We start from the raw sequence: 27764 nt of genomic DNA, 5'->3' as shown, positions 1-27764 counted from the left end.
AAGCCAATGAGCTTCAGATTTAAAGGTCTTGTAGATTAAAGGTCTGGGCTGCCCAGGTCCGAGGCTCTGGGGAGTCACTTGACCCTGGACTTGGGGCAGCCCTGGCACCAATATCTTGAAGCCAGGAATAGCTTGCTGCTCAGACGTGTCTGCCCAGCAATGACTGGGCCAGGACTGACAAGGAAGAGGGAACCTGGGCCATCCTGGACCAGCCCCTGGGCTGAGGGCCTTACTCATGGCAGACCTGGAGGTATCCCTGAGTGTGCATTGCTTGTGGCTTTGAAGGCCCAGAGAGAAAGGACCCCAGACCCCAAGGGAGGGGCCAGGAAGGGGACCCAAGGACGAAGCCAGTGCTTTGGGTGAGTGGATGGGCCTCAGCCAGCTCCCTACCCTCGCAGGCAGCTGCCTGGGCCCTTCCCAGCTGCTGCAGAAACACATGCCGCTGGTGGAGAACAAGGGAGAACACAAGTGAGTGCAGGAGGGAGGGGCCTTGGAACAGCCGCCAGGATTTCTCCTGGGGCGTGGTTTCTGCTCGGTGGCTAGGTGACGGTGGAGGTTCGGAATGTGGCTGAGCAGAGGGTGGGGTGAGGTGGGAGGGCTGGCCAAAGGCAAGAAGCAGAGACATTGGCCAAGGGACCCAAAGCCCAAGGCCATCAACAGCTCAACAAGAACAGGGGCCTGGGATGGTGGACACCAGTGCATTGGCCCCAAAGGCCTATCTGACTTTGTGCAGTGGTGGGAAGGGAGACAATTGGGCAGACAGGGGAAATGAGGGGAGAAGGCTGGAGGTGGGGGAGAGCTTGGTGAAGTCTCCTCATCTGCAAAATGGGCTAGAGTAAGAACACAGCCTGCCTGATCCCAACTGGGCTGCTGTTTCTCTGGGCCTCATTGTTCTCATCTGTAAAATGGGCTTAATGATCTCGACCTCCAAGGGAGGTGTGGGGAGGATTATAAGGTTAAGTGCATGTCAAGCGCCTGGCACAGTGCTAGGCACAAAGAATCGAGCGTCACCTGCTAGGTGCTGAGGGGGTGCTCTCCTGGCTGCTACTGTAGGCCCAGCACCCAGCTTGGGATGCTCTAAGAAATATTTGCTGACAGTGAGTTGCAGGAGTTGCAGGGGGGAGACCCCATGCCCACCGCTGCTCCATCCTGTGAGCCCAGGTCCCCGCTCAGACCACAAAGTGGAGGGCATAGGTGAGTTGGTGGCCGTTGTCCCAGGCGTAGAGCACCCGCTCCTTGGGGTTGTAGTCGATCTGGGTGGTGTAGGCGTGCTCGTTGAGGAAGGGCAGCTGTGGCCGAGCTTCGGTGCCCGTATGCGTGTCAAAGGCGTAGGCCACCTGGCCTTCATGCTGGTTGTAGGTGTCCACGGCGTATAGCACACCGCACACCAGGAAGCAGTTCCCATAGGAGTTCCGTCGCAGCCGCGTCTTCCACGTGGTCTCCCGGTGCACCGACAGGTCGCCGGGGTCCAGGCGGCTCAGCACGATCACCTCGGCCTGAGCCTCGTCCAGGTCGTCCACGGCGGGGTAGATCACCCACAGGCCGCTCTCGTCCACGGCAAAGTCGATATCCGAGTGGCCACGCCACTTCCAGGGTGTGGTGTCCTCATAGACCACGTCGGGCAGCAGCGCCCAGGAGGCCACGAAGCGCTGCCGCAGGTCGTACTTGATGATGTTCTTGGTGAAGGCCCGGTTGTAGTAGAAGGCGCCCTGGTACACCACGTGGCCAGTGCCGATCCAGTTGTAGGGCAGCTTGTACATGTTACTCCAGCGGCCTGCACGTGGAGGGCAACAGTCACACCAGAGCCTCCAGAACTACCCGCGGCCACTACCTGCAGCCCACCCTGCACACAGGAGGCCAGCGAGGGCCTGCAAGCACGGGCAAAGCACTCGGTACCAAGAGTGTACCATGTGCCTGGCCCTGGACTCGGCGTCCTGTCCAACACCACAGGGCCAGGAGGAGTTGCTGACTCCATCCCGTGTGCCTGTGAGGACAGGCTCAGAGGGTCGTCAGCCGTGGGACGGCTCACCCTGCGGTGACGCCAGGCCAGGGCCTTTGCCCATGCTATTCTTCCGTCTGGGTGATCGATCCCCATCCAGTCAGCCAACATGACCTTCTCCAGGAAGCCCTCCCTGGCCCCGCCAGGCTGAGGTGAGGCGCCTCGCCCCTAGCCTCCCAGGACCATTTGCCTTCGAACTTATCACTGGTTTTCTCCGCCAGCCTCTGAGCCGCTCGAGGCAGAGACCAGGTGGATTTTGAGCTGGAGAGGAAAGACCTAGCTATTCCGGTCTATGCTCTGACTTGGAGACTCTCGGGGTGCTCAGGAGGCCTCCCCGGGCCTCACCGACCCAGGCCCCACGCTTCCTGGCATTGCCAGCGCTATTTGCCTGGCTTCCTTCCATTCTTCCTCCAGGGCTCTGCTCAGCACCGCTCCCGGGAGTCTTTCCTCATTGCCGCAGGCCACACTCCTCTAAGGCTGTACTGAAATTGTCTCTCTTAAGCCTTTGTCTCCCTCTTGCAGACTGGGGACCTCTGGAGGGCAGGCCATGTCTAAATGACCCCTTTCCCCCATCAGGCCCCAGATGGGATAAGTGAAATTCTGCCCTTCCCTGTGCTGACAGCCCATCAGATCCCTGAGGTCCCAGGGCCTGCTCACCTGTGAAACAGGTAATAACTCTCACTCCAGGGACTTAGGAGATATCATGAGCTGGCACACGTGGGTGATGAGCACACAATAGGCACTCAACTGGTGGATGCTCAGTATTGCCCCCTCAGGGGTGAGTTATATTCCTGTGGTGGGACTGCATCCGTCTTGCTTGCCCCTGCATAGTAGCTCCTGGCACAGTGCCAGCACGCCAGGTGCCATGGGGCCTGCTGGGCCCCCAGGGAAGTGCCCCCAGACTCCTTTCCTTGGGGCAGCTAATGATCGGGAGCTAGGCCAGGCTGGACCACAGGAAATCACAAGATAAAGGAGGGCCAAGTTTCTAGGGGCTGTCCCCAGACTGCCACACTCTGCCCCTTCCCACATCCTGGTCCCTGACCTTGCTTGAAGTTTTCCAGGTTGCGGAACTCCACCAGGCTGTTTCCATAGTAGTAGTTGGTGACGTAGATCCTGTCATCCTGAGCTGCAGGGTCCTTCATCCAGGCCCCCTCGTGGCGGCCGTAGCTGTGGTGCCTCACCGGGGGGTCCACGGCCCTGAGGGTACCCTCACAGCTGGCCTCCCTGCCTGTAGAGAGCAAAGGGTGCAGGATCTGGTACATAGGCCCACAGACTCCAAGCCAGAGCAATGACACTGGGATCGTGATCTGTGTCTAACTTAAGTCCCTCTTGCTGTTTTGTTTGTGGCCTTTTCTTCCCCCTTTCCCCCGATCCACCAATGCCTGGTCATTGTAGAAAACATGGAATATGACTGGGTGTGGTGGCTCATACCTGTAATCCCAGCAGCTTGGGAAGCTGGGGCAAGAGGATCGCAAGTTCAAAGCCAACCTCAGCACTTTAGAGAGGTGCTAAGCAACTTAGTGAGACTCTGTCTCAAAATAAAATATAACAAAGGGCTGGTGGGGGGGCTGGGGAGATAGCTCAGTCGGTAGAGTGCTTGCCTTGCAAGCATGAGGCCCTGGGTTCGATCCCCAGCACCGCAAAAAAAAAAAAAAAGAAAAAAAAGAAAAAAAGAAAGAATAAAAACTGCTATTAAAAAAAGGGGGGGGGGCTGGGGTTAAGCATCCTTGGGTTCAATCCCTGGTACCAAAAAAAAAAAAAAAAGAGAGAGAGAGAGAAGAAAAAAATACGGAACCTTCAGAAAAGAAGAATGGAGAAAGTAAATAGGATTCAAACTTCCATTATCTCTTATATGTGGGATCTAGAAAAGTCGAATTCACAGAACAGAGAGTGGAAAGGTGATGACCGGGGGCCAGGGGGTAGGGAAGTGGTGGTCAAAGGAGTCCAAGTTTAGTAGATGGGAGGAATGAGTTTGGTATATTCCATATTTGATAATGGCTCAGAGCGTAGATTTCAAGTGTTCTAATCACAAAAACTGGGATGTGAGGTACGATACAGGAAAACTAGTCCGATTTAGCCACTCTGCATGAATACTATATCCAGATACCATATTCTATACCCTATATACATAAAGTTTTCGTTCATCCATTAAAATTTTGTTAAATCAAGAATCCTGAAACGAAAACAAAAAACAAAGTCCTAAAAAGAATTTCATGATCCAAAAAAATTTTAACCATGCTGTACATTCTTCTTTTCTTTGTCCTTGGCATGTGTGCCTTGCAGCCACCTCACGAAGCTGATTCTCCTCCATACACAGTTTGCACTCTGTTTTCCCTCTCCGCGGGGCAATTTCCCACATCAGCCCACCAGACAGCTGTGCCCTTTGCTTCACTCAGCCTCCCCGCATCGCTGGTTCTCTAGGTGTTCCCAGTTTTCTGACATTAGAAGCAGCCACCGAAGCTGCAGCTGTTGTCCGCATTGCTGGCGGATCCCTCAAGAATGATGCCTGTGAGTGGAAGCGCTCGGACCAGAGCAGGGACAAGATCAACGACTGAGTGACGATTTCTACTCTGTGACATAAGTCAAAACTACATAGCCACTTCGGAGGCTGAAGCAGGAGGATTATGAGTTCAAAGCCAGTTTCAGCAAAAGTGAGGCACTGAGCAACTCAGGAGACCCTGTCTCTGAATAAAATATAAAATAGGGTTGGCTCTGTGGTCCAGTGCCCCTGTGTTCAAGCCCTCGTATCCCTCCAAAAAGACAAAAAACAAAAAAACTATAAACATGAACATAAAAACAAAGAGGCCCAGGGTATGACTCAGAGGCAGAGCATTTGCTGGGCATGCTTGGGGTCCTGGGTTCAATTCCCAGCAGGGCAAAGGAACAAACAGAATTGACAAACTCAAAGACTGGACAGAGGAAATAAAGAAATGAAAATAGTTGCTGGTTTTTCCCCCAGTACTGGGGATTGAACTCAGGGTGCTCTACCACTGAGCTACACCCCAGCCCCGTTTGTTTGTTTGTTTGTTTATTTGTTTATTGGAGACAGGGTCTCACTAAGCTGCCCAGACTGGTCTGGAACTTGGGCCTCCTGCCTCAGCTCCCAGTCCCTGCTATCACAGGAGAATGCCATCGCACCAGCTCTAATAACTTTTTAAAAATGTAAAAACCATTCTCAGTTTGAAGGTCCAACAAACAGGCCATGAGCTGGACTTGGCCACAGGCTGTAGTCTACTGATTCCCGTGAGGTTTACTCACCTTGGCTGGGGGCTTCTGGGCGTGAAGGAGCCTCGGTGGGCAGGGGTCTGGTGGTGGGGGCTGGGGTGGTGGTGGTGGTGGCAGGGTCTGAGGTGCGGGTGTTGGGGCCCAGGCCAACTTCCTCTGAAGCCCTTGGTGCAGCATCATCCTGCTCCAACTCTGCAGAGTTGGCCTCGGGGGGTTTGCCCTCCACCTTGGGTGGCAGCTGCTCCAGCCAGGAAGTGCCCTTGAGGGCATTGTCTGCAGAGAGAAGACTCTTTTCAACCCCAGGCCCGCCAGGCTCCCTGCAGCTGCAGAGCCATGGGCCAGGGAAGGGGAGGCCTCCTGAAGTTCTCCCCACATCCGAGGACGTGAAAGGCTCTGAAGTGGGAGGCGGGGAGGGCTTCCTGGTCAGCGGGCAGGCCCCAGGCCTAGCTCCCCTTCCTCCTCTGAGGGACGGTTTTTATGGGCAAGTCTCCCTGCCTTGGAGGCCTCAGTTTCCACCTGTGTGAAATGAGTATCATGAGGCCCACCAGCCAAAGCTATTGTGTTGGTCAGAGGAAAATGTATATAAAATGTTTGTACAGGTCCTGGCAAATGTGTGCTTCCAAATATGAGGTTCCTTTCTTTTCTTAGTGTTGAGAACTTCATACCAATTCTTTCAATTGGGTCCTAGACTCAATTCCAGTGCACAGGCCCTCTAGTCAGGGGCAGCTGCAGGGGACCTGGCCTCGGCAGCCTCCCAAGGCCCTTTTCCCACAGGCCTTGCTGGTAGAGTCAGATGCTTGCAGCTGTTCCTGGGCAGTGGCCCAGCCAGGGTCAGAGGTCCCGTGCTGTGGCCAGGCTGAGCTGGCAGGAATCATGACAGCAGCTGGCACCACGGATTGGTGAAAGAAGCCACTGAGCCTGAGAGGCCAAGAAACAAGGGGATGTTGAAGGAGACAGGACCCTGACTGTCTTGCCTCCCTCCCTGCTTGGACGTGGCCTTATAGAGGGTTTCACTGGACCCAGGAAGGGGGAGCAGGATTAGGACACCCCTCAGGTGTGTCCTCAGGGCCTCGTGTTGGTTCTATCATTTCCTTCCTAACAACCCTCTGAGAGCGTATGAGGCTCAGTGCGGATGAATGAAGGGGACCCAACAGATAAGGAAGGGATGGAGCCAGAATCTGGGGCCATCTGAATGCAGAGAAGATAGGAGGATCCCTGAAGAAGGCCACCTCTCAGCAAAGCCCCACCCCCCAAAGTGCCTGTTCCCTTCCAACTCACCAGCCACGGCCTCAGTCACCTCCTGCTTGCCTGCTTTGTAGTAGGTGAAACCCCGGATCACAGCCTGCTGCTGGGCTAGAGCTCGGGGCTTCGCTGTGGGCTGGGGGAGTCTGCCCTTGCTGCTCTCCTTCCTCAGCTTCTCCACCTTCAGCAGCTTCTCCTTAGGCACTTTCGGGAGGCCCCTGTCTGCAAAGCTCTTCTGCATGCCGCCATATTTGTTGGTATCTTTGCCTTTCCCTCCAGCTGTGTCCTGAGAGAGAAGGGAAGTCTCAGACTTGAGGAATAGTAGACAGGATGTTGTGGGGGGTCACAGGAACGCAGCACGGGGTGCTGGGGATAGTCATGTTGTTTCAAACCCCGCATCCCAAGCGTTCATCGCTTTCCTTCCCCTCCTATAAGGGCTACATCCATGACTGATTGGCCTCTGTCATGGTTCTCCAGTTCCTTTGCAGACTTGAGGGTCAACCTGATAGGTTAGATTCCTGTCCCATTTCCCAACTTCTGTCCACTCTTCACCTGGGAGTATATAAGACTGACTGGCTCCCTGAGGAGGCAGCCCCACCTGCCTCCCAGGTTGGCCTCTCTCATTCACTGGTTTTAGTGTGTGGGCAGGGGAGAGGTTCTTGGATCCCTCTGCAGGGTGACCAACTCATCCTAATGTGTCCAGAACTCCCAGTTTTAGCAAGGAAAGTCCTGCATCCTGGGAAACCCTTAGTCCCAGGCTAACTGGGGTGGTTGGTTTTGCTACCCCAGGACATGCCATTTTTAATATCTGTGCGTTTTGCTATTTTCACTTCCTATTCAAATGCCTCTGATGCTGGCTTGGCACAAGAACACAGGACCTGTGACGTCACCCATTGTTAGGCAGAAGCTCTGGCAGATATGGCAAGCACAGCAGCGAGTGGCCTCTGTGCTGTTGCCAAAACAGCACTCATTTGCGCCTGCAGAGCTGGCACTGGAATGAGCAGGAAGCCAGCTCTGGGCCGAGGTGCAGGCTTCCTCTGCGCTTTATCAGTACCTAGGCGGTCCTGCTGCAGTCACAAATGGCCCCACTATCACAATGTCAGCTCAGGAGGCTGAGAGGTGGGGAGGAAGGGCTGGGGCTTAGCAGTCACGCAGCTCAGCCACCCTCTCCCCGTGGGTCCACTCTCCCTGCTTCCTCGTCTGCCAAATGGCTAGGGCCAAGCCCTCCTCGCAGGTGGCTCTGGAGTGAACTGATAACATCAATGCGAGAATCAGGCTTCGAGCAGGAATTCCAGAAATGTCAGGTCCCTTCTTCTGCTGCTCACCAAAAACCAGGGTCACCAGGCTGTGTCCTGCCCACGGGCGACTGACTGGAGGGGCCCGAATGGGGATGCGGCCTGTCTGTACTCCCTTTGTGAAGCCACACACCCGGCAGGTGTCCATCCTAGGAAGGAGACTGCACGATTTATGCACCCAAAGGCGCCGTAGCCCCGCTTTTCCAATTGACCTGTCCAGGGGGGGGGGGGCATTTTTTGCAGTTTGCTTGCAGGGTGGGCCTTCCTCAAACCTGCACAAGGAAACGTCTGCACTCTGCAGAGCTTGGAGATGGGAGGGGTGGAGGCACTGGTGTTAGTCTCCAGGTCCCTGAGGCATCGCCCGCATCCCACGGAGCAGGCACAACCCAGCCAGAGCCGGGTGACTGAAGGCAGTTCTGCAGAGGAGCTGACCTGCTCTCCCAGGGTGAGATGTGAGTGTCATCTCCACAGCCTTGTCCCTACTAGTTTGGAAATTTGGGATCAGCCCCCTTGGCCAAATCTACACATCCGCGACCCCGGCCCATAGCACCCGCTGCCCTCGCCCTGCCTGCCAAGGACTCTCTAGGCGTGCGAGACCTCAGCCCTGCCTTACAGCCCTGAGGGCTGAGTCCTGGTGCCCTGTCCCCTGCCACCAATTCCTGTCACCTTCTGGTCTGTGGTCAGAGCTGGGGCCTCACCTGGACCTTGCTACCAGGGCCGGTGGCCGAGGCAGCGGCAGGGACAGCAGCCGCATCCCTCTGCAGCAGCTGGAGGCCCAGACTGGACAGCTCTTTCTTGATGCTCATCATGATGTCTGAGTGGTTCTCGTAGCTCTTCAGCTGCTCACTGAGGTGGCGCACGCTCTCCTTCACCACCTCGTTCTCCTGGCTCAGGTTGGCCTTGATGCTCTGTGGGGCAGGAGTAAGGTCGTTCCTTGACCTGCTTTCTGTGAACTCCTACCCCAGAGGGCTGCCCCAGCTTGGCCATGCAGCCCTGCTGCCCAGTCTTCTGGGCAGGGCTGGGGCAGGGGTAGGGGCCCAGACAGGGTGACACCGGCAAGGAGAGGCAGAACAAAGCACATACTATGAGGCCCTGTGGTTACTCATTTTTTTAATTTAACAAGTGAAGGAATGAAAATATAGATAATACGCATTTATGATACTAAATAAAAAAAAGATATAAACGGGTTTGAAATATCTCTCTCCCTCTCAGCCTTGTTTATTTCTTAGTGCTGACAGTTGTGATGCATTTCTTATATGTCCTTCTAACGAGTCTGTATAGTGATAGAGGCAAATGTATATGTACAGCCAGGACCTGGGTACCCTGTAAATCCCAGTGATTTGGGAGGCTGAGGTAGGAGGATCGCAGGTTTGAGGTCAGCCTCAGCAACTTAGCAAGACTCTATTTCAAAATAAGAAATAAAAAGGACTGAGGATGCAGCTCAGTGGTAGGGCATGTCTGGGTTTAATCCCCAGTACCAAAAAAAATGTATATACACATATACCTTTTCAATACTTTTCTTTTTCATTTAACAGCCTGTTTTGGGGATTGTTTCATATCTGTCTAGATAGAGCTCCCTGGTCCTTTTATGACCACACATTATACCACTGTATGCACAAGTCAGAATTTAGTTAGCCAGACCCCTAGGGATGGTCACTTAAGTTGCTTCTGACTTTTTGATATTTGAAAAAATTTTTAATGTTACAAGTAATGCATAAGTAAATACCTTATTTTTTCTTCTTCTTCTTCTTCTTCTTCTTTTTTTTTTTTTTTAGTAGGGAGGATGGAACCCAGGGTCTGCAGGGTCTGGCACAAGCTAGGCAAATGCTTCACCTCTGAGTTATGGCCGCAGCTCATAAATACCTTCTTTTTATAAAATCCTCAAACAATGTAGATGGAGTAGACTGGGGTTTGCTGTGGGGCAGACTTTGGTCTTGGACCCCCCCCTCCTGAGCCTGGGGGTCCTCCCAAGCCCTGAGCCCTTCCTCTCCTCCTGGGCTGCTTTTCTGCATGCCTCATCTCCTCCTGCTGGGGCCTGGCTAGCTTTAGCAGCTCCCACCCCATCCCCAGTCTACCCCTGCTCCTAAATCCTGCTGGCAACAGACTGCTCAGAACCTCGATGTCCTCACTCTGAATCCGTCATGAACTAAGGTTGGCCTGGCCCATTGCAGCATTCAGGGGACTTGGGTGGCCTGGTAGGTACAGTCCCAGATCCCAAAGACTCCACAGGCCTGGGTATGTCAGAACCTACTTCTCAGCTGGGGCAGAGAGAGTAGAGTTAGCTCCAGGGAGCACTGTATTGAGAAGCCAAGGAGCATCTGAGTTTCATTTCAAATTTCACTCGCAGAAACCATTACAGAACCTTAAGGTGGTTTATGTTCAGTCAGCCCTGGGGGACTCAGATTTAGGCACCAAGCAGGGATAGGCGGGAGACTGATACATGTGGGTTCAAATCCTTCCTCTTGTCTTCGTGGACTGGGTGACTTTGGGTGAGTGACTACTTCTCTGAGTCTCAGTTTCCTGGCCTGTAAAATGGGGATCCTCATCAAAATGACAACTCCTCACCATGAGGACCAGAAAGGCTAAGGAATGTGAACACGTATTTTAAACTGTGATGCCAGTGAAGGTGAAGTCGAAAAGCGTAAGACAGACTTTCGACGTCAGCATTGCTAACACTTGCCAAGTGGCTGTTTGTTGTTGGGGACAGTCCTGTGCATTGCAGGGTATTTAGCAGCATCTCTGCCCTCTACCCACAAGAAGTCAGTGGCATCTTGGCAACCCAAGATGTCTCCAGATATTGCTGGCTGAGGCGGGCAAAATCACAAAATCACACCTGGTTGAGAACCACTGGTAGAAGAGAGCAGAGGGAAAGCTGGGACCCCAAACTGCTGCTTGACACCCTGGCAGGGTCCTCCCTTTGGCAGAAGGAGCCAGCTTCTCCTGAGCAAGACTGTTCTCTCCACTGCCTCCCAGAGAGAGCAAAGAGCTGTTTTTCTCCCACAGGTTTATCACTTAGCAAACCACGTTAACAAAAACAGCACAGATAATGCAAAACAGAAGATAATTAGACAATCATTTCTCTGTGGCTGTGGAAATCATTTCCGATTTGTTCCAGGCTCAGCAGATGTACCTTCCGGATTATCTGGCTCAGTTACGTGAAGTGGGTTAGCATTTCCTGAGATTACAAGAGGAAAGGTCAAAGGAGGAGAGCCTCAGAGCCAGCACCAGGAGAGCCTGGCATGTACCAGGCACACGGGAAATACAGGTGCACGGAAGAAATTCAACAGGTGTGAGCTCTCCCCTGGCGCAGGCCTGGGCTCAGCCATAGGGAGGCACTCACCCAACACGTTTTGAATAATGCAAGCCACTGTGACCAAAGGCTCTGAGCTAATTAAGGGGTTAATTCCCCAATGAGGGCACAGGATGCCCAGGTGCCCTCTCTCTCTGTAAAGGAAGCTGGGAAAGGAAGCCCCCACGCCTGCTCTTGGCAGCTGCGGGCTCCCAGACACCCAGTGGCTCAGCAGAGACCGGATGCAGGAAATGGGCGGAGGCCTGGCTGTGCCAGCAGAGAAGAGCAACCCTTGAACCTGCGGCCTGGTCCCCGGTGCTCATCCAAGACTCCCCTGTCCCCAGAGGGCCGTCCTGGCTGTCTGCCCAGCCCTACAGCACATTTACCCTCACCAGGACAGGGTAATTCGCACCTCTGTCTCCCACAGAGGGTTCTGGGACAGTCATGCTGTCCCGAGTCCAGCCCCAGCCAGCTTGGCCAGACCTGCCATATTGTATCTACCCAGCAGGCACCACTGACAAGGTACCTCCGTGAATGATGCCCCCAGAGTTGTGCAGCATGGGCCCTGACCGCTGCTCACTGAGGGCAACGACAAGTTCAGCCCCTTTTTGCACCTCTCTCACACAGCCAGCAGCTGCCTCGGTTTCCCCAACCAAGCTTCCAGCTTCCCAGAGGCCCTGGAGCTGCAGTGAGACCTCTTCTCCGAAGGCTGGACCCTGGGGGCTACGCCTCACTCTCCCAAATCCCTGCTGGAATCCAGATCCCAAAGCTCCCCAGGATCAAGCCCACCAGAGTTGCCCAGGCCCATGTGGACATTGCCCCTCGCCCCTCGCACTGCGCTAGCCTGGCCTGGCCGGAGCCCCACCTTACCTCCTCCAGCGTGTTCATCTGGGAGGCCACCTTGTGGACGTAGGCGTGTACTTTCATCAGGTCCATGCTGTACAGAGCACCCTCCAGGAGATCCACCATGGACTGCAGCTGCCAGGAAAGGGGACGGGTTCAGCAAGGCCCCGCGGCACCAAGGGCGCCGCTGCAGTGAGGAACCACAGAACCCAGAGCCTCAGAAAGCAATGCCTGGACCGGTGGCGCTTTCTAGTCCCGCTCTGCCCACGATTACAGGAGCAGCGGCTTCTACCTGTGAGCACTTACCACTTGCCAGGCATTGGGCTAGGGGCTTAAGTGAATTACGTCACTTAGTCCTGATAACAACCCCTCGAGGTGCAGAGAGGACACTGGGGGCTTGTCTGGCTCTCTTGGGTCCCTGATCCTGTGCCTACCCCTGGCTTTCATGTGCTTCCTTTTTAGATTTTTTAAAATGTATTTATTCATTCTGGGGATTGAACCCTGGGTGCTCTACCACTGAGCGACATCTCCAGTTGTTTTTATTTTTTATTTTGAGACGGGGTCTTGCTAAGTTGCCAAGGCTGGCCTCAACATGTGATCTTCCTGCCTTAGCCTCCCGAGCTGCTGGGGTTGCCACCTGGGCCACCGCACCGGGCATGAAGTTTATTTTTGTTTACACATAATCATTTTACATATTTATGTGGTACAGTGTGACATGGTAATACCTGTACACACTGTAATGATCAAATCAATTGGCATAGCCATCACATCAGACATTTATCAATTTCTTTGCGCTGGAAATGTTCAAAATTGTCTCCCGTAGCTCTTCAGTCAGACACAGTCACTCTACTGTACCACTGAGTATGACGGTTACCCCTCCTCTCTGCACTCCACACCAGCTAACCATCCTCCTGTGCCTCTTTTAAGGAACTGTATCTGTGACTCTTTTCAGGGAGCCACTTAGCTCCCGAAGTGCGAGGGCACATATATTCCCTGGGGGTGGTCCTGAGGCATGACTGAGGGGGATGGCATCTCAACGCCCAGCTCCCTGAGTTGCCATACCCCCGGTGCTCCCCGGGAGCCTGGCTGAGGCTGGCTCTTGTCCTGGGCCACAGCCTTCTGGGCATGCCCCCCCACGCTGCTTCTCCCACTTCCTAGTTCCTCTGGAGAACACTTACAATACCCCACTGGCTTACAAAGTCAGGTTTCCAGGTCTGCTTCTAGTGACCCAACCTAACCCAAAGCACGGCCAGTGTTTATCCCCAAAGAGGTGAAGTGACTTGCCCAAGGACACCCAGGTGTTAAACAGTGGAGCCAGGAGCAGAGTCCAGATTAGAAGGAACCCAAGCGTTTTTCCCATCATGCTCTACTGCTCCTGTCTTGTGTTCTCAAAGGGGAACAGAGGCTACAGGGGGAGTGAGGGACTTGGAGCAGATGCCGGGTCTTCTTTCCCAGCCCAGGGCTTTGCCCTGTCGCTGCCCCTACTCCCTCAGGATACAACACTCCCTCCAGATGGCCAAAATGCCAGCGAGAGTGTCAGGGAAACCTTGGCATGGGGGGCAGAGGGGAAATCAGCCCTCCCTGGCTTCTCCGGAAGGGCAGTTCCTCTGGCCCACCCTCCCACATAGCTCCATCTAAGCCCCACAGCCTTTCTCAGGGCCCGAGGAGGCCAATGCTCCTGTCTGGCCCAGGCCAGCTGTTTCCAAAAGTGGAAGTTCCACTCCCACTTTCCCAGGAGTATTCAAACTGTGTTAAGCCAGGGAACTTTTCTCTGAGCAGAACTGAGTTCTGAGACAGCAGAGGGGGTGGGCGCCTCTGCTGGGCGCGGCCGCAGGCCCAGAGTTCTCCCTGCTCCCTCACAACCACGCCTTGGCCTGGGGGTTGCTCAGTACCCCCAGGGCCTCTGTGGAGCCCCGCCTGAGAGCCCTGCCTGCTTCCTTCACTGTGAAATGGGGCAGCAGGGCTGCAGTAAGCAGTGACGTCTGGGCAGAGCAAGTGGGCATCCAGCAGGGACTGGCGAACATCAGTGGTCATGGTCATCATTCTGGGGGACAAACGGGGAGCTTCCAGCCTCGCTCTGCTGCCTTCACAGCCTCTGAAACTAGCTTTGACATGGGTCTCTCCCCCATGAGGTAGCGTTCTGTGGCTCCTCACTGCCCACGCATGGGGTCCCTCCTCCTGAGGCCAGCATCGGAGGCCTCCATGATTTGCCTCTTCCCCGCTTGTCAGGCTCAGCACAAGTTTACTCTGGGACATGTGCTAAGGACAGGGATGAGCAAGACAAGCTGAACCACACAGGGTGTCAAAGGACCCAGATCAGGGACACAGGCACTGAGGCACGGGTGCCCAGATCATTAATGGTCATTAATGCTGACTTTGTCTAAACTGGGTGTGGATTAGAAAAGACTGCTGGGGGAGTCTGGTTGGAGCCAAGCTCTGAAAGAGGAGCATAGATCAGGCAGAATGTTCCAGAAAGCACATCCCCAGGAAAGGGAGTGGCGTGTGCCACGAGATGGAGTTGAGAGAAGCATGGTGTTGCAGCCAGGCTGCTTGAAGTCTGTCCTGCGACTGCTGGGGGTTCAGGCTGCTCGTTATGTCTCTAGTGAAATAATTACAGCACACGAGACAGCTTTTTAGAAAATTTTATAGCCACTAGACAGAGTAGCTGTATATCTGTTGACTCAACAAAACACTGGGCTTACATGTGGCATGTCGGTCTTTGTTTCAGTTCATTTCTCTAAAAACACATTTGTAGGGCTGGGGATACAGCTCAGTTTGTAGAGAGCTTGCCTCGTAAGCACAAAGCCCTGAGTTCAATCCCCAGTACCGCAACAAACAAACACACACACACATTTGTGTTTTACAAAAATATTGGTCCTTGACAGATTTTTTCTTTCTTTCTTTTTTTTTTTTTAAAGCCAGTCAGGTGTGGTGGCTCATGCCTGTAATCCCAGTGACTCGGGAGGCTAGGGAAGGAGGATTGAAAGTTTGAGGCCAACCTCAGCAAATTAGTGAGGCCCTAAGTAACTTAGTGAGATCCAGTCTCAAAAAAAAAAAAGGTCTTTCACTTTCACTGCAGATGTTTGATAAACACTACATAAGAGGAAGTGAAGGAGCCAGCAGGGCCAGGGCAGAGAAGGGGGCACGCACTCTCTCACACGTTCGCCACTGACCTCGTGAAGGACACCCTCAGCTCTCTGCGTGGGGAACTCCTACACATCCCTCAAAGCCTGGCTCCAGTGTTAGCCCCTGCTTGGGCTCTCACGGTCCCTGGGACATCCCCTGGCCCAGGACGGAACACACTGCCATTGTTGGGGTCAGTAGCTGTGTCCTGACAAGCCTGGGGACTCCTCAAGGGCCGACCACATTTGGTCCATGTCCAGAAGGCAAGGAGTGGAGCAGCGAGAGGCAGCCCCGCGCCTGCCTGTTGCGGGGGCAGAGCCGTGGTCGAGGCCAGGTCCCAGCTGGGGTTCCCAGCTCTAGGGGGCTATGGGGCAGGGCCCACCCGAGGGCTCCCCTTAACCTCCCCCTCAGACCCTGCTGCCGGGAGAGGGAGCCACACTGAATGGGAGTGGCCTACTACCTCTGCCCCCTTCTCCTCACGGGGGTTCACTGGGCGCCCTTCAGGTACTCACTCCTGTCCCTGCGAGTTCAGTGAGCGGGGATATCCTTGGTCTCCTCTGGCCCACCTGCTCAGTCAATCCCGCCTCACCCTACTCCCTCCAAGGCTTAGTCAAGTCCCCCATGGTTGCTGGGCACGAGAAAGCCTAAGGGACAATGGCCTGGTAGAGAAGGTTCCTGAATGAGAGAGCTGCCTGGTGACCTCTCCGGTGGGCTAGGGGATTCAGCAGAGAATTCCTAGGTCAAATTTTAGTACTGTCACACTCTTGCTGTGTGACCTTAGGCAAATCATAACCCCTCTCTGTGCCTTGGAGTCCTTCACAAGTAAAGCTGGCACCCTAAGTTCCCTTCCCAAAGGGCTGTGCTAAGGACTAAATTAGCCAGCGTTTATGAAAAGAGCTTTGTGTGTGTCTTCGTGTCAAGGATCTTTAGGATTCTGAGACGTCGGCTTGAACAGAAATTGAATCTGTCCCTGTAAATGAAGGCTTGTCTGTGGCCTGAGTGGCTGAAGACTGTAGGGCCTGAAGGAGGCTCCAGGAAGACAGGGACTGTCCAGCTGGCAGTAGGCCTAAAATTCACCTACCCCCTCCACTTCTGTAAAGATTTGGCATCCATTTAGGTGTTATGAAAATAAAACTACAGGTAAATTTAAAGAAAACATTGTTAGCCAATTGCTGTTAGATAATTTTCTTTCTCTACCTCTCTCTCTCTCTCTCTGTTTTTTTTTTTTTTTTTTTTTTTTTTTTTTTTTTTTGGTGGGGGTACTGGAGATTGAACCCCAGGCGGTACTTTGCCACTGAGATACCTTCCCAGTCCTTTTATTTTTTGTTTTGACACAGTGTCTCACTACTTTGCTGAGGCTGGCCTTGAACCTGTGATCCTCCTGCCTCGGCCTCCCGAGTAGCTAAGACACAGTGTCCAGCACTGGAAACAATTCTTCATGGGTCTCTTGTGTTTCTGCGCATCTTGCCTGCAGAGGAACCGTCTTTGTTTCCAGTCATCTAGTTGTATATAGGGAACAGCCTTGGAAGGAGGCAGGAGCAGAACGTTTCCCTCCAGAAAATTATAAAAGATTCAGATTTCCGTAACTCAGGGCTCCTCTCTATAACATGGCCCCTGTGTGTGCTGGTGTAATCTGCTCCTAATTGCATCACCCCATGGCAACTGGAGCAGGGAAATCCGTGCAAGAAAATATTTACTGGCTGGATGCAGCGAGGATCCAGAGGCTGAGGCAGGAGGATCACAAATTTGAGGCCAGCTTCAGTGACTTAGCGAGGTCCTAAGCAACTTAGCGAGACCCTGTCTCAAAATAAAAAAGAACTGGGGAGGACTGGGGAGATAGCTCAGTCGGTAGAGTGCTTACTTTGCAAGCACAAGGCCCTGGGTTCGATCCCCAGCACCACAAAAAAAGAAAAAAAAAAAGAAAAAAAAAAAAAAAAAAAAACAAAAAAAAACTGGGGATGTGGCTCAGTGGTAAAGGGCCCCTGGGTTAAATCCCCAGTACCCCAAAACAAAACAGAACCAAAAAAATCCTTTGCTGTGAGTAGTACAGTCTTTGTCTTCAACACAGGAGGCTTGGGTCTTCTGCCAGCATCCATGAAACCGTCAAGTTAACTTGTTAGCTTACAAGCAGGGTAACCTTCCATGGTTTTTGACACCAAACAGGCAAAACAGACACAGGTCTGGAAGGAGCTGAAAAGACACCAAACATTCTGGCTCTTTTCAAGAGGAAGAAGAGCAAAGTCGTTTAAGCACCTGCTCTGGACACAGTAGGACCTCAGTTCAAATCCCAGCCCTATCATGCCTACTGTGTACCCAGCTGGGTATGGTATGAGTGCCACAGAGGTGCCTGGCTGGCAGTGGGCACTGAGATGTATCCAGCACACACCTAACCATGGGTCCTAGCGGTGGGCCCTCACCCCTGGCTGGCTCTCTCAGAAATGGGACCTCTCTTGAATCTGCCTATGAGAATGGATTTTCTAATTCACACAAAATGGAGTGTCTTTTATTAGAAATGCTTGAGACTAGAACAGTTTTGATTTTGATTTTGATTTGGGGGGGGTTTGCAATCTTTGGACTTAGGGATTGAACCCCAATCTAGACACAAAATTCATTCTGTTTCATAGATACCTTATACATACAGCTTAAGGTAATTTTATATAATGCTTTAAATATTTTTGTGCAGGAAACAGCATTTCATGGTGTGGAATTTTTCACTTGTGGGCACTCAAAAAGTTTCAGATTGTGGAACATTTCAGATTTTGGATTTTCAGATTGGGGGCGTTCAACCTGTATAGACAGAGGCTGCTTGTCATTGGGTGACAAGTTACCCGGCTCCTCTAAACCTCCAGTTTTCCACATTATAAAATGAAGATGATGATCTCACATGTCACACAATGGTGTAAGGATTCGAAGGAATGATTTCTAAAAGGATCACGGCACAGCATGTGAACCCAGGAAATGTTCTTATTAAAAACAATGAAATGCCACAACATTTAAACTATAGGTAAGTGCTGGCAGAGGGACAGTCTGGGTAAAGGCTAGCCCTGGGATAGGTGTCAAGGGACTGTACTGACCTAAACTAGCCAAAGCATCTTGCCCCCGTCACTTTTTGGCTGAACAATCTTAGGCAAGAAGACACTTCTGCATGGGGAGCCTCAGGTTCCTGACCTGCGAAATGGGGTGGTAGCAGCACTTGCCTTGGAACGTGGTGGACTGTCCCCGGAAGGGCGCCTGGCGCCACCGCCCTCCCACCACGCCTACCTTGAGGAGCTCTGGGGCCTGCCTTTTGAGTTTCTCCATCTTCCACTCGTTCTCGCAGGGGTTGAGCGAGGAGGGCGGCGCGGTGCAGGAGCAGCGGCAGTCGCTGCCCGAGCTCACGGTCTCCACCGTGTAGAAGTCCTCCACTCGCGCGCGCCCGCTGCGCACCCGGCTGCACGCGTCCTTGCTCAGCGGTCGCATGATGCACTTGCACCGGCAGTCGGAGCCCTCCGACGTCATCCGCACCTGGTCCATGTCACCGAACACCTGTGGGGAGGGGGATTCAGGGGGCTCCGTGAGATGTCAGTCGGGGCTGTGCGGTGAGCAGGATCCAGCCCGGCTGGCCTGATGGGGGACGCCGGTAGAGGTGGTGGAGGAGGGAGCAGCCCCTGCAGGGAAATAGGATCCTTATGTGGTGGCAGCTGTCACCCCAGCAACCTGGGAGGCCGAGGCAGGAGGAGTGCAAATTCTATCCAAGAATATGGGAGATCTTTCCATCTTGAGGATTGCAAATTTGAGACCTTGCAATTTAGCCAGACAGTTGCCTTAAGATAAAAAATAAAAAGGGCTGCGATATAGCTCCGGGGTTAGAGCCCCACTGGGTTCAGTCTCCAGAATTAATAATAATAACCACATTATTATAATTCCACATTCTTCTTACTATTATTATTAATTATTATTAATGATTGTTGTGGAAAAGTCTGGTGGGTCCTCAATAAGTCAGACAGAATTACCATAAGATCCAGTATTTTTCTTTTTTTTTTGTACTGGGGATTGAACCCGGGGGCATTCTACCACTGAGTTACACCCCAGATTGTTTTATTTATTATTTTGAGCCAGGGTCTTGCTAAATTGCACAAGACCTTGCTAAATTGCTGAGGCTGATCTCAATCCTGTGATCCTCCTGTATCACCTCCAAAGTGGTGTGGATTATAGGTGTGTGTCACTGCTGCTGGCTGATCCGGTAATTTTTTGTTTGGAAAACAGCTATCCAAAGACCCGTAAGTGAATGTTCATAGCAGCCTTATTCACAATAGCCCCAGAGAGAAAACAACACACATTCCAGCCACTGAAGAGGTAAAGAGAAAGCGGTATGTAGTTATAATTAAACATCACTACGCCATAAAAAAGAAGTGGAACCGTGATTCAGGCTGCAACACAGATGAAACTTGAAAGCGCAATGCTAAGTGAAAGAAGCCAGACATGAAAGCTGACATGTTGCACAATTCCATTTATACGAAATATCCAGAATAGTCAAATCCATAAATACAAAACACAGATGAGTGGTTGGAAGGATTCAGAGGGAGACAGAAATGGGAATGATGGTTAAGAAGATTTCTTTTTGGGATGATCAGAATTTTCTGGAACTAAAGAGGTGATGTTCGTACAACACTGGGAATGCACCAACCCAATTCCCACTGAACTGTACACTTTTTTCGTCATACTAGGAAGTGAACCCAGGGTGCTGTGCCACTGAGTCACATCCCCTGTCCTTTTAAAACTTCATTTTGGGACAGGAGCTCACTAAATTGCCAAGGCTGACCTTGAACTTGCAATCCTCCTGCCTCCGTCTCCGGCGCCACCAGGATTACAAGCCTACATCATCATGCCTGGCATAAAATGGTAATTTTTATGTTCTTTTTCTAAAATGTAATGTTATGTGTATTTTTCACAATGATAAAAATATGAAAACCTTTAGTTGGGCACTTACTGCATCCTAGGTTTTACAGGCATTATGTGAGGTATCATTACCTCCAAAGTCTGTGAGGTAATGACCTGATGCTCTCCCTCTAATTACTCCTCTTTCTGCCCTTCCCTTATGATGGCTTACTCCACTTCAGTCTCAGGTCCTTTGCATATGTAATGCTGTCACCCCCAAACCTCATCCCTTTAACATTCCCCTGGTTTGTTCCATTATGCTACTTATTTCTCTGCTCACATATCACCTCCTCTGAGAAGTCTTCCCTGACTACCCACCACAGGTAACTCTATCACCTTATTCAGTGGCTTTGTTTTTCCTTATGGCACTGACCACCTGAGATATTTTACCTCTCTTTGCTTATTTTCTTTCTTTCCCTCTCTATTATAGGCAACGTTAGGGCCAGGGCGTGGCTGGGAGTTCGGTTCAGGAGCACAGTGCTTGTCTAGCATGCAGGAGGCCCAGGGTCCCATCCCCAGTGTCAAGGAAGAAGTATGATTTAAAGGCAGGGACTTTGTATGGTTTGCTCCTACATCCCCAGAACATGCCTACCTGACCTGTCCTAGGAGCAGTAGCTCCACAAATACCTGTTGGACAAGCAAGCTGCCTTAGACAGACGTGCCACGGCAGTCGGAACATGGCGCCTGGTCCTGGAGCCTGGGGGAAACCGTGGGCGCCTCCGCCTTTCTGTGCCTCAGTTCCTCATCTGTAAAATGGGCTACTGCCTCATGGGGCTGTTGTGAAGATTAAATGAGTTAATATGGACACAGGGCAGGGCCCAGCATATATTAAGTGTGCCTTATCTAAGTACTGTTATTAATATAGGTTAAAAAAACAGGTTCAGAGGGGCAAAGTCACATGTTCAAGTCACATGTCTCTGATACAGAAGATATGCTTCCAGAATACAATCCAGAAACCCCATGCTACTTTTCCTACTGACTTAGTCCCCATGTCCTGTGTGACCTTAAATGTGTTATATAACCTTGCTGAGCCCCATTCCTTCCCATGGTGAAATGACGATTCTCCATGCCCAGCTTCCTCATAGTGAGGATCAAATGAGATGACATGACCCCTTCCCTTTTCTTTCAGCTCCCTCCTGGGGAGACACACTGTCCAGGTGTGCTCACTGGTCACGCAGGGCAGCAGGGCTTTATGCCCCCAAGAGTGTGCTCAGGGAATCCTCAAAACCTGCGTTGCCCTGGGACCTCTGGGCCCTGGGACCCCGGGCAGCCTCTCCCCTGGCTGGCCTAGTCTCTGGACCCTTGACACAGTTATTCATGGCTCAGTCAACAAATCTTGCAGGTCTCTGGGCTGCTCAGCTTTCATGGAAGCCACCAAGACTCAGGTGAGCTCATGGCTCCCTTGGGCTTTCTGCCAAGCTCAGGGTCATGAGTATCCTGGGACCTTGTTGGGTAGGGCCTTACGTACTCCATTTCTGCTTTGAGCCCTTGACCTCTGCCAGGCCCTAGGTGACAGCTCAGGGTGCAGAAGAAATAGATTGAGGCATATTCTTGACCTTCTCAGCCAGGGAGAGAAGTGCCTTGTGAACTCTGAGAGCAGACACCCACAAACACAACCCAAAGGAAGGCACCTTTGGAGGACATCTTTAAGGAGGAGAAGGCATTCTGGGAAGTAAATCAGACACGTAAAAACACCCAAGGGTCTGGTTCTCCATGGGGCCTAGAGGTGGCTCACTCTGCCTTGTGCTTTTGGGGGCCAGGTGGCAGGAGGTGAGGCTGGCATGTGCGGCAAAGCCCAGCTCTTGGAGGGCCCTAAAGTTGGCTGAGGATCTTGGCATTTTTCTGGAAACACTGGGGCTCCTCGGAAGGGGCTCTGTCAAATGCGGGTATTCCTAGTGCTTACCCACAAAGGACCCTGTGAGGACGGAGATACAGTCCCAGGGCACACAGGGTACTGTGTACTCTGCAGCTGTCACTCAAGTCCTGAGCGGGGGGTTAGGTGTCTGTTTCTCTGTGTGAGTGGTAGATATTCTTTTCCTTTTTTTCTTCTATTTTTAGCAGCATCCTACAGGAGAGGAAATGGTTCTGAGCCATCAAAGGAGAGGATGAGCCCGGTTCTGTGGACTTCCCCTGCTTTCTCTGCAGCTGTGCAGGAGGAGGGGGAGGCTGGGAGGTGGGGGGAGGGGTGGAAGCGCTGTCCTGGGTGCTCTGTGGGTGGAGTGTACCCTGGCCACTGTGGCCAATTCTCCCCTGCTTGTGAACGCTGACAGTCAGACCTGGGAGCCTGTGGATTCCCTAGGCTTCTGCGAGCACCCTAACCCTGCTTTTTCTTGGGCCTCCTCCTCAGCTCTGTAGGGACCCATTGCACCTGCTTCCTCAGGTGGGTCAAGAGGCCAGCAGGGCCAGGAGAAGTGGCACACACCTGTAATCCCAGCAGTTTGGGAGGCTGAGGCAGGAAGATAGAGAGTTCAAAGCCAGCCTCAGCAACTTAGTGAAGCTCTAACTAAGCCACTCAGTAAGACCCTTTCTCTAAATAAAATATAAAAAAGGGCCGGGGATGTGGCTCATTGCTTAAGCACCCCTGGGGTCAAGCCCAGGTACGGGGCGGGGGGACAAAAAACAAAATTAAAAAACAGGCCCAACAGGTAAATGTGGTTGTGTGCTCTGTGGCCAAATCAGAGAGGCCTTCCTAGGGACCCACCTACTCCAACCAACACCCTCCCCTGCAGCAGCAGCAGCCTCTGCATTAGGCCGCTACATTCCTTCCCTCCTCAAATGAGCTGCTATGTCCTGCTGGGGGCGGCCAAGGCCCTGACACAGGCCAGGAGTTGGAAGAGGGCCTCTGCTCCCAGTCCTGGCTGCCAGGAGTCCAGGCACATCCTGTGAAAGTGAACTGGGGACGGCATAGTGCCACTTTTAAGTTTGGGGGTCTGAAAACAATTGGTGCACACAGAGGACCAGGCAGGGATCTGGCACAGAATAACTGTTCTTGTCAAGGTACCTGCTATGGCCGCTGAAAACCCTCCCTCATCTTTCCTACCTCTTTGCTGTCATCACGACCCCATCTTAGGAACAGAATACCAAGTGCAAGAGAAGACTAGGAGCTTGCCCAGGGTTGCACAGCACAGCGAGGATCCAAGATCCATGACCACCCAGTCACCAGACAAGGGCTTTTCCCCCAGCAACTGAGCAGGAACAGATGGGTCTGCAGAGGATGGGGCTCTCGGGGGATGGCTAGGTCCTCCCCTGGGCATGACCCTCCCTGCCTTGGCATGAAGACTAGAGTAGCAGCCAGGTATGAAGCTCCTGCCTCAGTCCCCCTCCTCCTGTGGCCTTGCTCTGTGCTGCTGCCACAGCCCCCAGGCAGTTGTGTTGAAAAAATGTCAAAGGAAATCTCACAAGATGGCAAGAGGGTATACTTGATATTTTTTGGAGATGGATCAATATGGCCAGAGAGAGAAGGAGGGCTCCAGCTGTGGAATGTTCTATCAATGGTGGAACAGGCTTGAATGGTGTCATGTTGAGGTTGGAGTTGCCCTTTAGTTTCCATGCAGAGCCTTCCCCTGGAGCCCACTGTCAGCTGGACATCTCCCCTGGATACCCAGAGGCACTGCAAACTTGATCCACCCAAGACCAACATCTATCTGAGCATCTTCTCCCAAACCTGTGACCACCTATCTTCCTGTCCAACCTGAATTTCTGGATCTCCTTTGTTCCCTGGGCAACCTGTCAGTCATCATGTTCCTCTGAGTCTTTACCCTAAGTGTCTTCTACCTCTGTCCACTCCATGGTCACAGCCCTATGTCAGGCTGCACAAACTGCTACCTGGATACAGTAGCGTCCTCTCTGTCGGGTTCATCTTCAAACGCTCTTCTTTGACGATCAGTGTTACTCTCTTGCTTCACAAACCTGTGTAGCTCCCTGTTGCCCCCACAAATTCTACAGTGGGAAATGCCTCAGCATTTCCTGAGGTGCCCATGCAAAATGCAGACGCCTTGGCCCTACGCGACCCCCTGATTCAGGCTTTCTGAGGCTGCAGAGGCCACTTGGAAGAGAACTAAAGGCTGAGAATCCCAAAGCTCTAGGAAATCTCCAAACTCTCTAGTTTCCCCCGTTGATACCCGAGCAGCTCCAGTTGACTCTGTTGAGTGTTCAAGTCCATCTGGAACGAAGGGTCCACGAACACCTCAGCATGCTGGCAGGAGGGTTGTGCAAGATTCTGAATGTAAGTGCTGGACACAGGGCTTGCTACACAGGATGCTCTGCAGAGCTTTGTTCTGGTGTCCCAGTCAGAGTGTTGGGGTAAGACCTTCTCTGCAGAGCCCCGGTGGGGCCTGGCCTGGCCTCGCACACTGTAAACAGGAGGAAGACTCCCTCACTACACCATTCTCCCAGCCCAGGAGCCTGCTTCCAATTACACCCACAGGCGGAAACTCTGGGAGCAGACAAGAAACAACACCTAAGCCCCTGGGACTGGCCTGCCTGGAACATCTGACCCAGCCTGGGACACCACGGCCTGCCTGCTCCAGCCCTTCCTGCTCCCCTGGTCTGGCTCTCACAGCCCTTGGCCTTCTCTCTGTCTTTAGGTCCCTAAAGAAGGATGAACAAAGACTGTCTCTAATGCATACAGGAAGTAAGGTGCCACTTCCCCTTTCACAGATGGGGAAGCTGAGGTGGAGAGGGGGAATTCTCAGCCAAACCCAAGCAGGTTCCCAGGGGTCTTTGGTGCCACGCCTGGGTGTCACGTGGTTACCTGTCTGCCTATCCCAATCTTCAAGCTGGGCAGCCCTTCAGAAATGCCAGGGGATCTGTGAGCTCCCGCTCCCACGCCTAGGCTGGAGAAAGCGCTTCCTTAGATGGAAACTCCACATTCTGTTTAGGAGAGACCTTGCTATAAATGTAAAATTAAAACACAGTGAGCAAGGAGCAGGCAGAGGAGACACCAACAGAGCTCTGTGGTGATGCCTGGGGCCGAGTTGCCCCTGCACCCCTGAATGTAATAGGCAGGAGGAGAGACTGATTCCAGGATCAGGAATTCTGCCTGAAGAGGGGTCAACTTAAACTTTTTGGGCACTGATCCACTTCAAGGTCCAAGCTGGGCCTCCAAGGGCTCCCCACCAGCCCAGGGAAAATAGGACAGGCTCAGAGAAGAAGGACGGCTGTTATGGGGAGGCGGCGGGTGATAATGAAAACAGCTCTTGCAGCGCCTGCAGGAGTCTGGCCAGGCTAAGGAATGCAGGGTAAATTCACCCATCACTTGATTTTTATTTTTCCCAGCTGGCTGAAGTGGCGCAGGGGTGGGAAGTGTCTCGGGGAGGGCTGTGCTGGGTCCCCCAGCTGCTTCATCCTCCCAATTCTAGGATGTGCCTCCCCACCCCGCCAGCCCCAGCTTGCCCTGGGACAACTAAATACACACACCCCCAACCTAGCAAGTGTTTGGCTGACTCACTACATAAACAGGGTGTTGGGTTTTCTTTGTCTTTGCTTTGTTTTGGATGTGAGCCCTTCCTACAAACTCGACAGCCCTCTGCACAGCTCAGAGGATGCCCAAGACTACATATCCCTCCCAGTCAGAGATTGGAGAAGCAAGTGGTGACAAAATGCAGATCAGGTTATCTGGGATTTTTCTGCTCTTGTTCTCCTACCTGAGCTTTCCTACCTAAGTCATGAAGGGCCTCAGATGGAAGGGAAGTTGGGGGGCATTGTTTTTTAGATGGGGAAAATGAAACCCAGAGACAGGCAGTGATTTGTCCAAGGTCACACAGCAAAAGAAGAGCTTCTACATTTTTACCTGCCCATGGGCAATGCAGACCCACGTTCTACTAGGGAGACACGAGTGATGTGAGAGAAGTCACTCCACATTCTGTGAGCAGGGCCCTAGGGTTCTTTTACTCCTCATTTTCCTCCAGGCCCAGTTCATCAGGTCATTTTCAAAACACCCTTTAGGGGGCCCTGCTCTGAGTGACCCCAAGTGCTTGCTCCCTCTAGATTCTGGATCTCCCACCCTCTTTTGGGATCCCTATAATAAGATTCCATAATTACAGAATCATTTATTGAGCACCTAGTAGGTGCCAGGTGTGCTGCTAAGCATTTTATAGGCATAATCTCAGTGAATCTAGAGATCATCAACTGCAAGGAGTGGGTACTATTATTCATCCCATGTTTACAGGTGAAGAAATGGGGACTCAGAGAGATAAAGGCATCAACTGAGAGAGGGGTGTAGGAATTAAATTCTGGTATGCCTGGCACCAGAGCAGATCCTCCAAGACACAACTCAGAATAGTTTAGGTCACTTCTGGAGACGCCTCGTCCTCCAGAGAGTGCAGCTGATCCCTGGCAACAGACAGCATCAGGGCCAGGCGAGTGGCAAGCCCAGATGTGTTCATTGGGAGGGACTCTGGGTCCTTAGCCGGACCAGTGAGCCTTGGTTCAGCGTCTCCTGAAAACTTGGGAGTCGCGGGGTAACGGTTGCCCAGGGGTGTGCCCCCACGTGGTCAGCCTCCCGTTGAAACCCCGGGCCAGTTTCCGCGCTGTCCCGGCCCAGAGCTCCTGGGAATCCCCTTCTTGGTTCTGGATTTCAGTGCTGACTTACTCCACGCATCCTCAGGCTCTGGGTTCCAAGCACCCATCCTCTCCAGCGCTTCTTCCCGCACAAACTCCTCTCCCAAGGTCCTGGGTCCCTCAGCTTCCTTGCTAAGTTCCAGGTCCGATCTCCCCTTTCCTGCACCCTCCTTGGCCGGCACCCGCCTCCACAGCGCTCCTCGCGCGGGACCTCGCCCAGTCGCGGAGGGTCGCAGAGGCGCTCCTACCTTACTGTCGGCGAGCACCGGGCGGGTCCGCAGCAGAAGCAGCAACAGCGGCAGCAGGAGCAGGGTCAGCGGCCGAGGCCGGGACGGGAGGGCGGCCGCGGCCATGGCACCGCGGCACTGCGGGCACCGCGGCAGCGAGCTGACGCTGGGAAGCTCAGGCTGCACACGAGCTCTGCGGTGCAGCCGGCTCTGCCGCTCCGCGCGCCCCTCTCTGCCCCTGCTCCCAGCCCCGAAACCCCTCGGCGCCGCTGGGGCGGAGCTAGGGCGGAGGGGTCCCCTCCCCGCCCCGCCCCGCCCGCCGCGGGGCCTCCCTGCCATCCCGCGGCTCTCCAGAGGGCATCCCTGGCCAGGACTCAAAAGAGCGTCTAGTTCTGAGTCCGCAGGAGCAGCGAGGCCAGAAAGAGGAGTTCGGAGCCCCCATTCAGGTCGAGGTCCTATTCTGTGAGATGACGGACCTTGGCATTGTCCCTTCACCAATTTGAGCTTCAGTTTCCCCTAGGCAAAAGGGAGAAAATCGCCCTTCCTGAGTGGCTGGCTGTGAAGTTCCAATGAGTGATGCTTCCAGCAGGTGAGCCCTTGCCCTCTCTCAAGCCGTCCCCTTCTCTCCCTAGGACCCTGCTGACTCCAGTCTTCTCAAGACTCAGACCCTTCCCTTTCTGACTCTTCCAGGAGGCTCCCAGACAAACTTCAGCCCCGTCTATCTTTGAAACCCTTTCTCTTCTTCCCATCCCCCCAGCGCCAGATTTTTGAAAGAACAGCCCAGGGACAGCCCAAGTCGCAGGATCCCCGCTCATCATCTCGCCCCAGGGGTCTTTGGTCTCAATTCTTCACCGAGATGCCTTGTTGCAGTCCTGAGACTCCCTGTAACCAAATGAGAAGACACTCTCCACCCCTTCTAAACCAACAGCCCAGTCATACCTTCCCCAACATCACCCTGGGTTTGCCTCTGGCTTTGTCTATTTCACAGGGGACTCCTTTCCCTGTCTCTTGCAGGCCCTTCCTCCCCTGCGGACCCCTGGGGG

General features: G+C 53.0%; 1 protein-coding gene across 1 annotated transcript; it reads right to left on the bottom strand.

The window, feature by feature from the left end:
- Positions 1-88: 88 nt before the first annotated feature.
- Positions 89-26965, bottom strand: OLFML2A (olfactomedin like 2A). The gene is made up of 8 exons (XM_079113789.1): positions 26743-26965; positions 18278-18541; positions 11921-12028; positions 8460-8669; positions 6503-6752; positions 5258-5497; positions 3042-3227; positions 89-1774 (listed from the first exon to the last, which is right to left on the bottom strand). The coding sequence occupies exons 1-8, from the start codon at positions 26845-26847 to the stop codon at positions 1170-1172; spliced, it is 1968 nt and encodes a 655-aa protein (XP_078969915.1). The 5' UTR covers positions 26848-26965; the 3' UTR covers positions 89-1169.
- Positions 26966-27764: the final 799 nt, after the last annotated feature.

The sequence above is a fragment of the Sciurus vulgaris genome, assembly GCF_902686455.1.
Source record: "Sciurus vulgaris genome assembly, chromosome: 15".
In the NCBI taxonomy this organism is placed as follows: domain Eukaryota; kingdom Metazoa; phylum Chordata; class Mammalia; order Rodentia; family Sciuridae; genus Sciurus; species Sciurus vulgaris.
Note: the sequence above shows the minus strand (reverse complement) of the source record. Positions and strands in the feature narration are given on the sequence as shown.

Excerpts from the sequence above, each read along its gene's own strand:
- OLFML2A (XM_079113789.1), bottom strand. The coding sequence starts at position 26,847 with ATGGCCGCGGCCGCCCTCCCGTCCCGGCCTCGGCCGCTGACCCTGCTC. Across the intron at positions 5,498-6,502 it reads GGTGACTGAGGCCGTGGCTG|ACAATGCCCTCAAGGGCACT; the intron begins GTGAGTTGGAAG and ends TTCTCTCTGCAG. Across the intron at positions 1,775-3,041 it reads CCTGGAAAACTTCAAGCAAG|GCCGCTGGAGTAACATGTAC; the intron begins GTCAGGGACCAG and ends CTCCACGTGCAG.